At 34.4% G+C, this 15,719-nt stretch overlaps 1 protein-coding gene and 1 pseudogene across 1 annotated transcript; both read right to left on the reverse strand.

Moving 5' to 3' along the window:
• Positions 1 to 798: 798 nt before the first annotated feature.
• LOC131601337 (beta-glucosidase 11-like) lies at positions 799 to 4,201 on the reverse strand (annotated as a pseudogene).
• A 430-nt stretch (positions 4,202 to 4,631) lies between these two features.
• LOC131601338 (protein SLE3-like) lies at positions 4,632 to 5,314 on the reverse strand. Its single transcript, XM_058873118.1, has one exon. The coding sequence runs from the start codon at positions 5,229 to 5,231 to the stop codon at positions 4,935 to 4,937; it is 297 nt and encodes a 98-aa protein (XP_058729101.1). The 5' UTR covers positions 5,232 to 5,314; the 3' UTR covers positions 4,632 to 4,934.
• Between the last annotated feature and the right edge of the window lie 10,405 nt (positions 5,315 to 15,719).

The following is a 15,719-nucleotide window of genomic DNA, read 5'->3' on the forward strand; positions in this document are numbered from 1 at the left end:
AGTAGTAACAAGCTAATGATCCGACCGATTCACTAGTTTGATAAAAACCGGCCGATTATACCGGTTTACACCGGTTTCTTTGCAGGTCCGGTCTTATACTTTGATCGGTCTTATACTTTGATCAAACCGCTCATGTCACCGGTTTCCGGTCGGACCGGTTCGACCGGCCGGTCCGGGTTTTAAAACTCTGAATTTCTGACTTTAGTCAAGAGAACAAAATTCAGATTCATCTATTATTGGGCCTTTGTCTGGCCATAACACATTTTTTTTTCTCTTTGCACCCTTGAATTTAAAAGATTAATACAAATGTAACCCAAACAACTAATGCAACAAGACGCTACAGTACAGTACACTGCGTTTCTCCTTGGCATATTGTTCCACACTATACTCACATCTAACTAGTCTTCCATTTTAAAAAAATGCCTAAAAATACAGATCACTTGCACAATTAGTTTTTTAACAAACCAGCAACTTCACCTTTCTCACAGATGCATGGATGCCAATATATCACTACCACCAACAAGTTCACCATTCAAAAATATCCTAGTGAGTGTAAGCCAATTGCTATACTTTTCAAGTATCTCCTTCAATCCTCATTTATACTCTTCATCCAACACATTAACACTCTCATAATCTACTCCTTTATCAAGAATACCATTTACCCTCGGCGAGAATCAACATAATAGCACAAGTATTTCTTGATCCTTTGATGAATGCAGCTACCTTATTCTCTTTTACCAACTTGTCGATGAGTTCCTCAAAAGTGATGCCGACTTAGCAATATTGAAGACTGCATATATTTCTATCAGGCATATATAATATATCATCGTATCTTTATATACACAAGTTTACAAACCATTATTCATGCAACTTTCTCTCACATGGAGACAAAGAACCAAAATATTACCAAGGAAAAAGACACAGAAGGCTATATACCTGAACTAGACCTAATTACTTCAAGTGGCAATATGAACTAAGGAAGTATTGGTGAGTACAAATGAATTCTCCTCAGTTTTCATGGCGATCTTTGAGTCCATAGATTTATTGTTTAGAAAATTTGAGTACCATGTCACAGAAAGTTTAGGTTGTCTCGTCAAGGTTGAATCATCGAAATGTACGTAATATAGGCCAAAACTTCCTTCATATCCATTCAGTAATTCAAATACATCTAAAAAGGCCCATACAAAATAACCTCTAATATTCAGTCCATTCCTATCAATGTGACCGTAAAAACCATTCCATTAGAATTCAAGAAAAAAATGATAAATATTTGATTTCTACAATGTATGCAATCATTAGAAATAGAGTAGAAAAGAAACAAAAGAATATAGATGTACCTCAACATATCAAGCATGCCCCCTATGTATTCATGCATGTGCCTCACTCTTGGGCAGTCATCTAATGATGAATTCCTATGTGTTAGTTGACCTGACAAGTTCAAATATTCATCATAAACCGTCAAGATTTTGATGTTATTGATATAAGTACAAGTATAAAGGAACATTGTGTCTGCCGGCATTGTTGCCTTAGAAAGGAAGGCATACCGTTTTCGTGAATGTAAATGGGAAAATTTCCAAAGTCATTCCTCATCCAATGAAGCATCCCTTGCAAAATCCAGGGTGTAATTGGAATCTAAACAAACCAATCAGCTAGTAAGTGGAATAGGTTGAAGCTTTAATGCTCGAAAAATAAAAGTAACCATAATGTTCATATTCGAGCTTTACCTCTTCTGTGAATGTACCATTTCCAGAGTAGGCTACAATCATGTGAAAAAAACATTAATAGATTCAAGATCCTCAAAGTTGGAAGAAAGAGACATATTGAAGTTTGTTTATTGCAGACTAACAATGATGTGTGTATAAGATATAAAATGTTTTCATCAAAAGGACATAGAAATAATCATACGCTTGAAGTCCACGGCCATATCTGCTGTGTGATCTCGATTCTTTTTCTTCAAGCTGCCAGGGTTGTTCTTAATATAAAATGAGATGTAAAAGTTGACTCCAAGAAAGTCTATTGAGCCCTTAACCAAATTTGATTCCCTACTTGTGAAGACAGGAAGCCTTGAGCCAACATTCTTTTTCATGGTGTCCGTATATTCTCCAAATATTAAGGGTTTCAGATACCTGTCACAAAAATGTATAGAGAAAAAAAATCAAGTCTTGCAATTCATTATTGTATAAAGAAATAGTTGTTCGTACTAAATTGGTAAAATAAACTTAGCGTGGAATGTATATGGAAAGAGTTTTTTTGATTTTATCACATGCATTTTGTTGCTTACCACCCAATATATAAGTCTCGTGCTCTCTGAGTGGCAATTATGTCTTCACTAGTATTTGTTAGTGGAATCAAACCAAAAACAAGGAGAATAATCCCAATAAAACCTTGTTGCTTGACCTGCAAGTACCATAGGTTGCATTATTAAACAAAAGATACTTTGATTATCATAGTGAAAAATGATATCATAACTATCATCTTGCATAACATCAAGAATAATAATGATCTAAATGTGAAAAGCTTTAGCCTATGTTTGGTAACGCAGTGAGCCACCGCGGCTGCACGTTTAAGGCCTTTTTCATTGTGATTTTGAGAAGCAGGTATGTGTAGCTTCTATGCCAACATGATTTTCCATCATGATTTTTTAGTTTCCAAAACACTCACTTAGATGATTGACAAAGCAAAACGGATTATATGTCTGATATATTGGTTTACCCGATACTTCTTCCTATACAGTCTCGCAGCTGATGCGTGTGCTAACAACATATGATGCGCTGCCAAATATGGCTCAGTTGAAGAATTTCCTTTGGAGTAGTTATATATATAGAAGGAAGAGTACACCTTTGAGGTGGTAAACTTCCAGAACTATAGCCTGCTGACGCCCCATTCGCCTCATTCACTGTCGTCCAATGTTTAACTCTATCTCCAAACTCTCTGAAGCATACATATGCATATGCTGTGAAGTCTTTTCTGCAAGATAGCATAAAATAATTATACGAATACTAATTGTTTTTCTTATTTTGTGTTGAATATAGTTTGGAAACCATACATAATTCTTCGACTAACCCATCCTCCGTATTCATCTTCAAGTGTTTGTGGTAGATCCCAATGATGCAATGTAACATGTGGTTGGATTCCTACAAATGAAGGTAGAAATTAATAGAATAGCGGCACTATAGCAATATAGTGTAATATAATTTGAACGAATCGATATTTTCTGCAATCTTCAATTGAACTTTACAATGTAAATCTAGTTTCCAAAAGAACCTTGGCTCGTTAACTTGTTGATAAGGTTGTTGTAATACTGCAGTCCCTTCGGATTTATAGGCCCTTTCCCATCTGGTATAACAATAACAAACAGTTGATTCAAGAAGCTACAAAATTATAGATTCAAACAAAGTACACATAAAACAATCTATCATACCTGGCATAAGTCTTGACCAGGATATGGAAAATCTATAGGCATCTAAGCCCATTTTCGCCATGAGTTTGACATCTTCCTGCGAGAAATGAAAGCATTTATGATATTGATCGCATGCAATGTCACCGTTTCCCTCGAATAGTCCTGCTGTAAAATTCATCGTAATGAAGAATTTCAATGTCTATGACTTCATAACAGTGTAATATAATAGAAAATAAATGAGAAAGAGCACCATTTCCAGCATGTGCAAAGGTATCCCATATGCTTGGCTTTCTGCCATCTTCATTTGCTGCACCTTCGACCTTCCACATCATCAAAAATACCAAAAATTAATACAAAATTAGCTTTATAAGGAAAAACTATGTAATTGAGTTGAAACCTGATAAGCTGAAGTTCCAGCACCAAACAAGAAGTTAGGAGGGAAGTCGCTTCTGGTGAATGCATTAGCAAAAGAAACTACTGATATCAATATAGCTGCAACTAACAGATGCATCACAGCAAAGGAAGAATTTATCAACATTAGTTAATTTTTCTTGCTTATTAGTCTTGTGTTTTTAGAACTTATATTATCATGCATGTGACTGAACACTTGTTAGGTATTCTTTAAAGAAAAAATGTGCACTATATCATTAATTCATTATGGTCCCTAGTGCTGTATAAAGTACAATTATGCATTTTATTTCTTCTTTTGGGTAAGCAATGAAAGAAAGAAAGATGAAAACTTCTTTGAAGATATAAAACGACAAACAAATTAGGACAAATAAGCAGTAGAACAAGAAAGGTTAATTCTCGCATCTGAGTCACCAAATTAAACTTGGCAATATTGATATTGCTACAAAATTATGTTTAATTTGTATTTATAGATATATTATTTAATCATTTAAGTGTTGTTTAGTTCTCCCATGAATGTTAAAATGAGGTAAATTGCAAAGATCCATGATTAGTGTTGAGAGACTGTGAAAGGTGGAATCTCTATATGCTGAATTTTAGCTATTTTGCATTTCTGAACTAACTTTCCTCTTTTGGTAAGTTTTTAAAAGTTAGTTAGCAGATTTACTATTTTAGGCAAGTAATTAGTTTTTAAAAGTTAGTTAGCAGATTTACTATTTTAGGCAAGTAGTTAATTTCAAGTTTGTCAAGTTTGTTACAGGCATAATTAGAGGCATATATATATATAATAATGAAGATCTAACTGAAAATTTAACAAAGACTATAAAGAAAGACTAACTTGTAACATTAGACATTGTCATTACATACATGATTTTGTTACATGGAAATGAAGACAAAAACTCTAGATTCTGTCTTCAGTCATAACTAGACATACAACGAAACAAACAAACCTAAGACATTAACATTAACACCACATGCTAGCTTATTATTACAAAAACAAAAACAAAAACACACTTTGATCACTAACATAGTGACCAAATCAACCTAAAAAAAAAACAAGTTTGACACACACATTCAAGTTAGCTAGCATATATAAACAAACACACAACACGCTGATAACCGATCATCACTTGTTCTGATTCTTACCACCAGTTTTGAACTTGGACTCATCAATGTCAACACCTTCCTCCTCAGCACGTTCTCCTCCTGACTTATCCATAGTGCTCAACCCACCTTTACGTCCCATTTCCTGATACCCTTCTGTCCCAATCTGTTCCTTCCTCGTCTGCCCTCCCCTGCTCCTTCCTTCAGCAAGATGCTCCTGAGCCTCAAGGCTCTTGCCTCCAGTACCTCCAGGAACAACAGTCTCTCCTTGCTTTGCCTTCTCATCAAGCTCTTTGCGGTTTTGTTGTTTAGATGCCATCTTTTGAACTCGTTGATAGTGATTATGCTTATGCTATGTAATGTAGTGTAACTTTTGTATTCAGTATTCGAAGATGTGTGATTAAAACAAAAGGTTTAAGGGGTTTATATAAGATAGTAAAGTTGATAAATTAGTTAAATAATTAGGGTTGCATGATTAATATTTTAAGAGTGGTAAATATTTGAGAGATAACTAGAAGATGACAACAGGTAAATAATGAACAGTAGGAGTTGTTATGAAGTGACAAGTGTAACATTGACGTGGCTATGGTAGAAAAAGACACGTGTGTTTTTGAGCTATCTTATGACACGTAGTAACATGGTTCTGGTTCTCTCACAAATGCAACTGTTTTTTTCATTTTTTTCTTAAGCTACAATGCAAAGAAATATACTACTCTAAACTCTAGTCCAAGCACAAGTGCAGTTCTTTGTTTTTTACTTTGTGTATAAATTCTAAACCGAGTGTTGTTTTATCATATAAATTTTATTTTAAAATGATTTATTTTTAAGAAAAAAGAAAAATATTGATAATGAAAATCATTTTTACATCGTCAATTAATGAATGGAGACGTGTATCTCCTTAAATTAAAATTTTTATTTATAAAATATTAGTATTATATGAGAAATATAAAGATATTTTTTTTGTCGAAGTAGGTTGCTCGATAGAAATAAGATTGTGTCTATTAATTTAGTGCGTGTCAATTTGTGTTTGTCAAAATGTCGAAAAAGTGTGTTTTGACAGAATTTCGATTTAGGTATATTTTAATAGTATTAGCTGAATTGGGTATTTTTTAACTTTTATATTTTGAATTTTGCCTTAGAAAATAAATTAATATAAAACTATAAATAGAAGGAGTAACTCTTATTATTATAACACTTGAATACTTGTAGTTGCAATGTAAAAATCACAATTTGCGAATAAAGAAAGACTGCAGAAAATCTCTTCTTTTTCTTAATAGCACTTTCAAAATTAAGTCATTGATTTATTGCAGATAAATTATAAATTATAAAGTGCTTTCAACACAAATTTGTGGAATAGGTTGTAATGAATGATGTAGCCAAGAAAATAAAAAGGAACCACTAGTAACTATGAATAAGGCCCAACGAATGGAAGAAGCTAAAATTATAAGAGTCATTTCCTTCTTAAATAGAGAATTTTTTTATTGACCTCTCTCTATGGGGTGACCCCCAGTGAAATTTCCAACTTGCCCCTGCTTCGGAGATGTATCTCCGAAGTATTTTTTTTATAAATTTTTTTAGACTTCGAAAATGCATCTCCGAAAACATCAAAAAATTGGTGTTTTCGGAGATGCATTTCCGAAATGCATGAAATTTCAAAATATACGTTGGTTTTAACAGTCAGATATTATTTCGGAAGTACATTTCCGAAATAATGTGTTCATATACCATTTTCCCTCCTTCACTATTTCACCATTTTTCTCCAAAACAAACCCAAGCCCTCTCCAAAACTTCCATCAATCTCAATCCATTTTTCGTCTCAAAATCAAGTTTCAAACTGTTGATCACGTTAAAGGGAGCATAGAAAGCTACAATTTGAGGTAAACATCTCTCATTTTATCCCCCATTTCACTACATTGTTGTTGATTGTTAAGTGCCAAAATGTAGTTATTTTGTGTTTGTAAATAGTGGCACTTATCGATATTTTTTGTTAATACCGTTTGAATAATTCCCCGTTTTTGTGTATATTTGTATCGTTTGTGTTTTGTTACGTTTTCGCGTAAATATGTACCGTTTGATAGTTTTGTTGTCTTTTTGTAGGTATTTATGCGTGTTCAAAGCTTTGAGGAATAAAGTGTCGAAGACACGGCGACGAGCACGCGATTTTACCAATTCATCGGCGGACAAGGCTCAAAATAAGGATGATCAAATTCATCAATTTGGTTGAAATTTGTTCATTGTTAGATAGAGCATGGAATAAGCTTTCCAACGCTTCGAACCGGGCGCAAATCGGAGTTACGGTTCTCAAGATATGACCAAAACAAGATTTGCTGTTCTGTTGAGCGCGCTAAGCGGGCTTGACCGCGCTAAGCGGGCTCTGGGAGCATTTTTGACCCATTTGGCAGAGAGTTGGGCGCTTAGCGCGGGTTTTTGGCGCTAAGCGCGGTCTGGCGGCTTAAGAACAATAAAAAGCAGCCCGCTTAGCGCGCTGGGCGCGCTTAGCGCGGTCTGCGACTTTCAGACTTGTATATATGTTGTAAACACACTTTTTTAGGGTTTTTTTATCATCTCTTTCCCCCATGGAAGAGCTCTGATCCATTTTTGATAGTTTAGAGGCTTAGGAAACACCATTGGGTGCGACGTCATGTGGATTGATCATGGATCTGTCTCGATTTCATTGTACCGGTGAGATCTTTCCGGTCCATCTTCTCTCTTCCCTTTGTCTCATTCCAATGGTGGGTGTTGTATGTATGTTTCTACTCTTATTGTATGTATATTTGTGGATCTTGGGATCGTTTATATATTCGCTTTACAAATCATCATTGTTGTTGTTCTTGATCTTTTTGCTTAAATGCTCTGGATTTGTGTTGTTGCAGACATGGACACCATAGATCTTGATTAGGAATGATAACTGTTAGTTTCTGAGTTGCAGACATGGATTTAGGACTAACAATCGTATTGGGTATCGAGTCTAATGCCTCCGTGTTGTTTGTGTCGGTGGAGAAATCGCTGATGTGAATAGTACGGTTGAGCTTTCGTCGGTGTTGCAGACATGGACACCGATGTGGCATCTCGAGTGATGCCCGGTGATGTTGATGCGTATTGTGAGTGTCGAGCGACAGATCTTCAGATTTAAGTATTCGACGGGTAGAACGAAATACAATTCCGTAACTCTTTCTCTTAGACTATTGAGATTGTTTATCTGCTTTTATTTACTCTTCCCGCATTTACCTTTCCGCACCCAATCATGAAACTTAGAACGCGAGATAGTCGAACGGCAGTTCTTCTCAACCAATCTCTGTGGACTACGATACGATATAACCTATATCACCCGGTAATAAATAATACCTATTACTTTTTGCTTGCCGCTTTACCGCTTCAACAAAATGGCGCCGTTGCCGGGGATTGGTTTTGAGATTAATCGCATTGCGATGGTTTCGCGTTTTAAGTTTCGTAAATATGTGTATATCGTATATTTTGTGCATAGATGTATACTTGTATAGTTATACTTGTTTCGTTTTGTTTGGTGAACTTACTAAACAAGTTGAACTCGGATTAGCTCTTAAATTACATATCTTCAATTTTCAACTTGTTTAGTCAATTTCACCATTCCTTGTATATTGGTGTTTTTACACATACTTGTATAAACTTTTGCTTTTGATTCGTTTGTTAAGTGTTTGGGCAGGATGTTTCCTTTAGGTTGCGTTTGAGGCGAAAGCATTGGCGTACCGCGAGGAAGTTTCTTACCATTTGCGAAACAATAAAAGGCGTCGAGCTAACGACGTAAAACGAGCGCTTTTTGGGAGGCACCCCAACGGTTTTATTTTTCTGTTTTTCTGTAAATGAGATGTATAGTTGTTAAGTGGAGGCACACTAGAATTTTTGTTTTGTTGCCCTGGTTTTTGTCTTTCTGGTGTAGCGCGCTTAGCGCGCTAGACCGCGCTTAGCGCGGTCTGTAGCTTTTGGCTAATGAATTCTTTTTAATGATTCATTTGCCTCACCCTTTTTCCCACTTACACCAAGGCTTTATAGTTTTGTATTTTATAGTTATAATTTTAATTCTTTTGTTGTTGTTTAGACTCAAATTTTGGCTCGATTACTTGAAGTCGCATTTGGTAATTCTTCAATTTTGATTGATTCAACATGCCGGTTGTGCGGTAATGATTGTTCGAATTTTTACATAGCAAGGTACTCGTTTATCGCTTTCTATAGCTTAGCATGATTAGGAGACTTTTCATTTGTACAATTTTCATATTACTCATTCTTTTTGCATAACTTGCTCATTACTTGAATCACAATTAGTTTACCCTTTTTACCATAAATGTGAGGTGGCTTTCCATTGTGTATATATGTGAGTGACCGACATTTCTTGTTTTAACTGGATATTATTATGTTTAATCTTTCGTCTGTATTGATTTTGTGAATGCACGAAAGTGATCAAGGCACTTGTTTGATTTTGAGCGCAACTACCATAAGCCAAATGTCATTTTACCTTGTGAGTGTGTGACCATTAGTACCCCCTTTGAGCCTTTTTGTTATTGTCCATTTTGTTTTTGAACTTGAGACATAGTTCACCCTTTTTGATGGATTTTGATTATCTTTGTTTTCTTGACCTATAATTATGATGTTTAGATGGATTTTTACCTTGCCTTAGAAAGTAGGGAGTATTCACTTTATGTTATGGTTGAATTCAAGTTGGGGAGAAGGTGTTTGCCTCTTTATGATGTGATTGATATGAGGTAGTGGAAAGAAAAGAAAAAGAAAAAGAAAAAAAATGTGAGAAAGAAAGAAAAGAAAAAGAAAGAAAAAAAAGAAAAGTTTGAAAAAGAAAAGAACAAAAAGAGTTTGGAATAAGAGTGTGCTAATAAGTATTATGTTTTGGTTTGACAATTTGTGATAAAGAAGAAGTTTGATTGAAATTATATTGTTTGAAACTTTGTGGAAGTAATTACTCCCTTAGGTTTAGGCAAGTTTTTTTGTTTCGATTAGCTTTAGGACTTATCACTTGTTTGTTAACCGAGCCACATTACAACCTTGAAAGCCCTTGTGATTCGTGCCGTTGCATTTTCGATACTATTTTTGGATGAATGCATAATTTTGTCTATTGTTTGCAAGATTGTCGGGTGTGTGTCAAAGTCCTCACCTTTCGGTGTTTTTCATCTACCGATGAGTTTTTGCTAGGCGTGATTCATTATTGAGCTTGTTTTGTTTTAGGATGTTTTGTATGATTATTGTACTTACGATTGGTTTCATTATCATGCGTCGTTGTAGGATTGTGGTAAGTTTTTACTTTGTTTGTACGTTTTTGGTTTGAACTGTGCAATTGTTTCGTTTTCTAAACTGTGTTGATTCTTGATTCTTTGGATTTTTACTTTTGATTCTTTGAGTGTTTGGCCTTGTTTGAGGACAAACAAATTCAAGTTGGGGAGAGTTGTTAAGTGCCAAAATGTAGTTATTTTGTGTTTGTAAATAGTGGCACTTATCGATACTTTTTGTTAATACCGTTTGAATAATTCCCCGTTTTTGTGTATATTTGTATCGTTTGTGTTTTGTTACGTTTTCGCGTAAATATGTACCGTTTGATAGTTTTGTTGTCTTTTTGTAGGTATTTATGCGTGTTCAAAGCTTTGAGGAATAAAGTGTCGAAGACACGACGACGAGCACGCGATTTTACCAATTCATCGGCGGACAAGGCTCAAAATAAGGATGATCAAATTCATCAATTTGGTTGAAATTTGTTCATTGTTAGATAGAGCATGGAATAAGCTTTCCAACGCTTCGAACCGGGCGCAAATCGGAGTTACGGTTCTCAAGATATGACCAAAACAAGATTTGCTGTTCTGTTGAGCGCGCTAAGCGGGCTTGACCGCGCTAAGCGGGCTCTGGGAGCATTTTTGACCCATTTGGCAGAGAGTTGGGCGCTTAGCGCGGGTTTTTGGCGCTAAGCGCGGTCTGGCGGCTTAAGAACAATAAAAAGCAGCCCGCTTAGCGCGCTGGGCGCGCTTAGCGCGGTCTGCGACTTTCAGACTTGTATATATGTTGTAAAAACACTTTTTTAGGGTTTTTTATCATCTCTTTCCCCCATGGAAGAGCTCTGATCCATTTTTGATAGTTTAGAGGCTTAGGAAACACCATTGGGTGCGACGTCATGTGGATTGATCATGGATCTGTCTCGATTTCATTGTACCGGTGAGATCTTTCCGGTTCATCTTCTCTCTTCCCTTTGTCTCATTCCAATGGTGGGTGTTGTATGTATGTTTCTACTCTTATTGTATGTATATTTGTGGATCTTGGGATCGTTTATATATTCGCTTTACAAATCATCATTGTTGTTGTTCTTGATCTTTTTGCTTAAATGCTCTGGATTTGTGTTGTTGCAGACATGGACACCATAGATCTTGATTAGGAATGATAACTGTTAGTTTCTGAGTTGCAGACATGGATTTAGGACTAACAATCGTATTGGGTATCGAGTCTAATGCCTCCGTGTTGTTTGTGTCGGTGGAGAAATCGCTGATGTGAATAGTACGGTTGAGCTTTCGTCGGTGTTGCAGACATGGACACCGATGTGGCATCTCGAGTGATGCCCGGTGATGTTGATGCGTATTGTGAGTGTCGAGCGACAGATCTTCAGATTTAAGTATTCGACGGGTAGAACGAAATACAATTCCGTAACTCTTTCTCTTAGACTATTGAGATTGTTTATCTGCTTTTATTTACTCTTCCCGCATTTACCTTTCCGCACCCAATCATGAAACTTAGAACGCGAGATAGTCGAACGGCAGTTCTTCTCAACCAATCTCTGTGGACTACGATACGATATAACCTATATCACCCGGTAATAAATAATACCTATTACTTTTTGCTTGCCGCTTTACCGCTTCAACATTGATTTTTGTGATGAAAACTCCGTTAGTTCGGAAGTTCATTTCCGAAATAAGTCACCTAACAAATTTCAGAAATATACTAATTTCTGTTGGTTATGTCAGATGAATTTTGAGGATCGACTAGGGAAACGTTACCTGGGAACTGGAGAGTCAGATGAAGGACTCCTATCCAGAACTTTCCACTTGAGATATGTTTTCGAAGACGAAAACTCTTTTAGTGGGGAGAGTTGTAACACCCCATATTTTCTAAGTTTAATAATCGGAATTTAAATTATTATTTAGAATTATTTAGTATTTTTGTTGAATTAATTTGGTGGAATAAATTTGAAGTGTTATTTTATTAATAAGCTTAAAAATAACCTTGGGTTTAATTTGAGTTGTTGTGAAGTAAGGAGGGGGTATGTCACTTAGGCCCAATTAAGTTATTTAAGTGGTTAAAGAAAATAACCTTACTATGTTGGATTTAGAATTGGAAGAAGGAAGAGCTATCATAACACAAAGAGGAGTAGGGTTTGGAGGAGAGGTGAAGAAGAGAGCCATAGCGGAAGAGAAAAGCTAGAGGAAGTTATTCTTAAAAATATTATATTTTTTATTTTCAAAATATTAATATAATATGATAAATATAAAGATATTTCTTGTGTCGAAACAGATTGCTCGACAGAAATAAGATTGTGTCTATTAACCTAGTGTGTGTCAATTTGTGTTTGTCAAAATGTTGAAGGAGTGTGTTTTGACAAATTTTGATTTAGGTATATTTTAGTAGTGTTAGTTGAATTATATATTTTTTGACTTTTGTAGATTGAGTTTTGTTTTAAAAAACAAGCTAACCCAAAATTATAAATAGAAGGAGTAACTCTTATTATTATAACACTTGAACACTTGTAGTTGCAACGTAAAAATCACAATTTGCGAATAAAGAAAAACTGCAGAAAATCTCTTCTTTTTCTTAATAGCACTTTCAAAATTAAGTCATTGATTTATTGCACATAAATTATAAATTATAAAGTGCTTTCAACACAGATTTGTGGAAGAGGTTGTAATGAATGATGTAGTCAAGGAAATAAAAAGGGAATCACTAGTAACTATGAATAAGCCCCAACGAATGGAAGAAGCTAAAATTATAAGAGTCATTTCCTTCTTAAATAAATGTATAAATATCTTTCAAGAAATCCAAGTTTCCTCTATCTTTGGAGGGGTACACACATTTTGTAAACAACTCTATTATTCTCATTCTATAGTTGTACATTTGGCTCTGGATAATTGATTCAATAGTTATATACCCGGTTTTTCCCTTGATCTACTTTGTGTCTCTAGATTGTGTTCAAATCTGATGCAGTCCATGAGCTTTTTAACATCATCTATTGTAAAAACTTGAATGGAATTGAAGGATTAATAAGAAAGTGATGGAGTTAGTGAGTTTTTATTACTAGCTTTACTTGCTGACACCATAAAAGGTAATTCTATGAGTGTAGCTTCTAAAAAATGGCAGAAAACAAGTGATTATTTGTTGGAGAAGACAATCCATTGTGCATGAGTCTAGCTTCCATATGCAGTCTCTCAATAGGATCAGCCACTTCATCTCCAGGATCGGCCCTGGGCCAGGGCAAGCAGGCCCACAGTCCAGGACCTTAAAAAAATGGGGGCCTCAATTTTGGGAGGTGTATATAGGAGATAATAATACTGATTAAATAAAATATTTAACTGTTAGGGAAATTTCTCAACAACTTGGTACATGTGGCCAAGCGGAATTGCTTTTAGTTTAGAATGGGAGTTTACTCGGTTCGAGACCTGTTGTCTAATTACATCCATCCAGTAAATAAACACGACAATAAAATATGGTGTTATCATTTTAAAAAGATAGAAAGAATATCAATTTATCATTTAAAAAAGACAAATTATCATTTTTAAAAGATGGAAAGAATATGAATTTATCATTTTAAAAAGATAGAAAGAATATGAATTTATCATTTTAAAAAGACAAATTTAGTTAATTATACCTTAGTGCCATAATTCTTTTAATCTAACTAATTAGTATTTCTCCAATTTTAATTATAAAATAATTTATATATAATCTATTAAAATTGATAATTAAATTTTATTTTTTATGGTTATTTATTGTAACTTTTATAATTTTATTTTAATTTATTTTAGTATAAATTTTAGAAATTATTTATATGTTACAAATAAATATTTTTTATTATTGAAATAAATTTCTTATCAATATGGTAAACCTGCATATTAGGGTTAGGACATGGTTTATGCATGCTTCTATATTTTCTAGTCATATGACTTGATTTTCCGCAATTAAGCAAGAGGAAACGCTACTGTCATTTTTTTGAGACGGTGGATGTTGTATAGAAATTGGAGACAATTAAAAGATTCTCATTCCTAATTTAGTTAATTATATTCCAATTTTAAATTTTTTTAATGATTTGTAGATTGCTACTTATATGCATTGAAATTCTTTTTATTGTTCGAAACAATCAAGATTGCATATTTTTTTATTTTGTCTCCGAGATTCTTCATTTTAGAAGCGAATAAAACGTCTATTTTTTTATTTGTCAGGGGTCCATTTATTTGTTTGCCCTGGGCCTCTAAAAAGTCGGGACCGGCCCTGTTCATCTCAGATTTTCATTCATTATCCTATAGTTTACCTTCGGTTTTCTTATACGTTGGTCGGAGGACAAAATAGTGAGAAGATAAGCAATATGGTATTGGAATGGTTTTACATGAAAAAAGGCAAAGCTTGTTGCTAATCTACCTGCTAGTCACTTTAGTCTTAGTTCAAAGCAGAATTCTATAAGTGAAATTAAAAAGCATGAGATGAACAAGGTGCCATATGCCTCTGATATTAGAAGTTCGATGTATGCAATGGTATGCACACGAGTAGAAAAAACACACGCGGTTGGTGTTGTTAGGAGATTCTTGGTTAATCCACGAAAGGAGCACGAGAATGTTGTTAAATGGATCTTGAGATATCTCAAAGGAACTTTTAAAATGTGTTTATACTTTGGAAGTAGAAAGTCTGAGCTGATTGGCTACATAAGTGTAGATATGGCAGGTGATACTAATTCTAGAGATCTTATATTACATTTTCAGGGGATCCATATCGTGGCAGTCGAAGCTACAAAAGTGTGTTGTTTTGTCTATCATAGAGGCAGAATTCGTTGCCACAACAGAAGCTTGCAAAGAAATTTTATGGATGAAGTGATTCTTGCATGAATTAGGTTAGGAACAACCGAAATATTTCAGCATTCTTTCTAAGAAACTTGATTCTTATATGATTTTGTTCAAATCCTTAATTTCTCTCTATTTCATATTGAGTTTTGATTATGTTCCTTTTTTTATGATAATAACTTATAAATGACATAAATAATCCTCAATTTTGAAATTCATGTCATAAACTAGTTGTTAACTTATTCATCTATATTGTCATCTCTATATTTTCAAATTCAGGTATTGGGGAGTGACTTAGTTAATTTTGTGGTAGACAAGAAGCACTACCTATATAAAAATTGAGATTCTTTATGATTTATATCAAACCATAGACAATGTTTTTGAAAGTATGTGGTGGTTATTAGTTTTGTATTGTTCTATTAAAGTTCTAAATTTAAAATCACTTTATTATACGAGTGATGGATATGAAATCTTTTTTCGAGTATGCATCTAACATCCTTATATTTTTGTTTGATTTGATCTTTCAGATTTATATGTTTTTTCGAGTATGCATCTAAGTTCCTATTTGTTTAAATTTTTCTGGTTGTGTTGTGAAAAAAATGAAAAGTTAATAGTTTTTGTTAAAGAGATGGGTGTCAAAAGCAAAGGCAAAAGGCATCTCCATCTGCCTCAAATTCATCCTCTACTTTAGGTAGTCAGTTTCATTCTCTATTCAACTAGATGTTATTAGTCTTATGTTTCATAAT

The sequence above is a fragment of the Vicia villosa genome, linkage group LG5 (assembly GCF_029867415.1).
Source record: "Vicia villosa cultivar HV-30 ecotype Madison, WI linkage group LG5, Vvil1.0, whole genome shotgun sequence".
Classification (NCBI taxonomy): Eukaryota; Viridiplantae; Streptophyta; class Magnoliopsida; order Fabales; family Fabaceae; genus Vicia; species Vicia villosa.

Coding starts and splice junctions, on each gene's coding strand:
- LOC131601338 (XM_058873118.1), bottom strand. CDS start 5,231: ATGGCATCTAAACAACAAAACCGCAAAGAGCTTGATGAGAAGGCAAAG.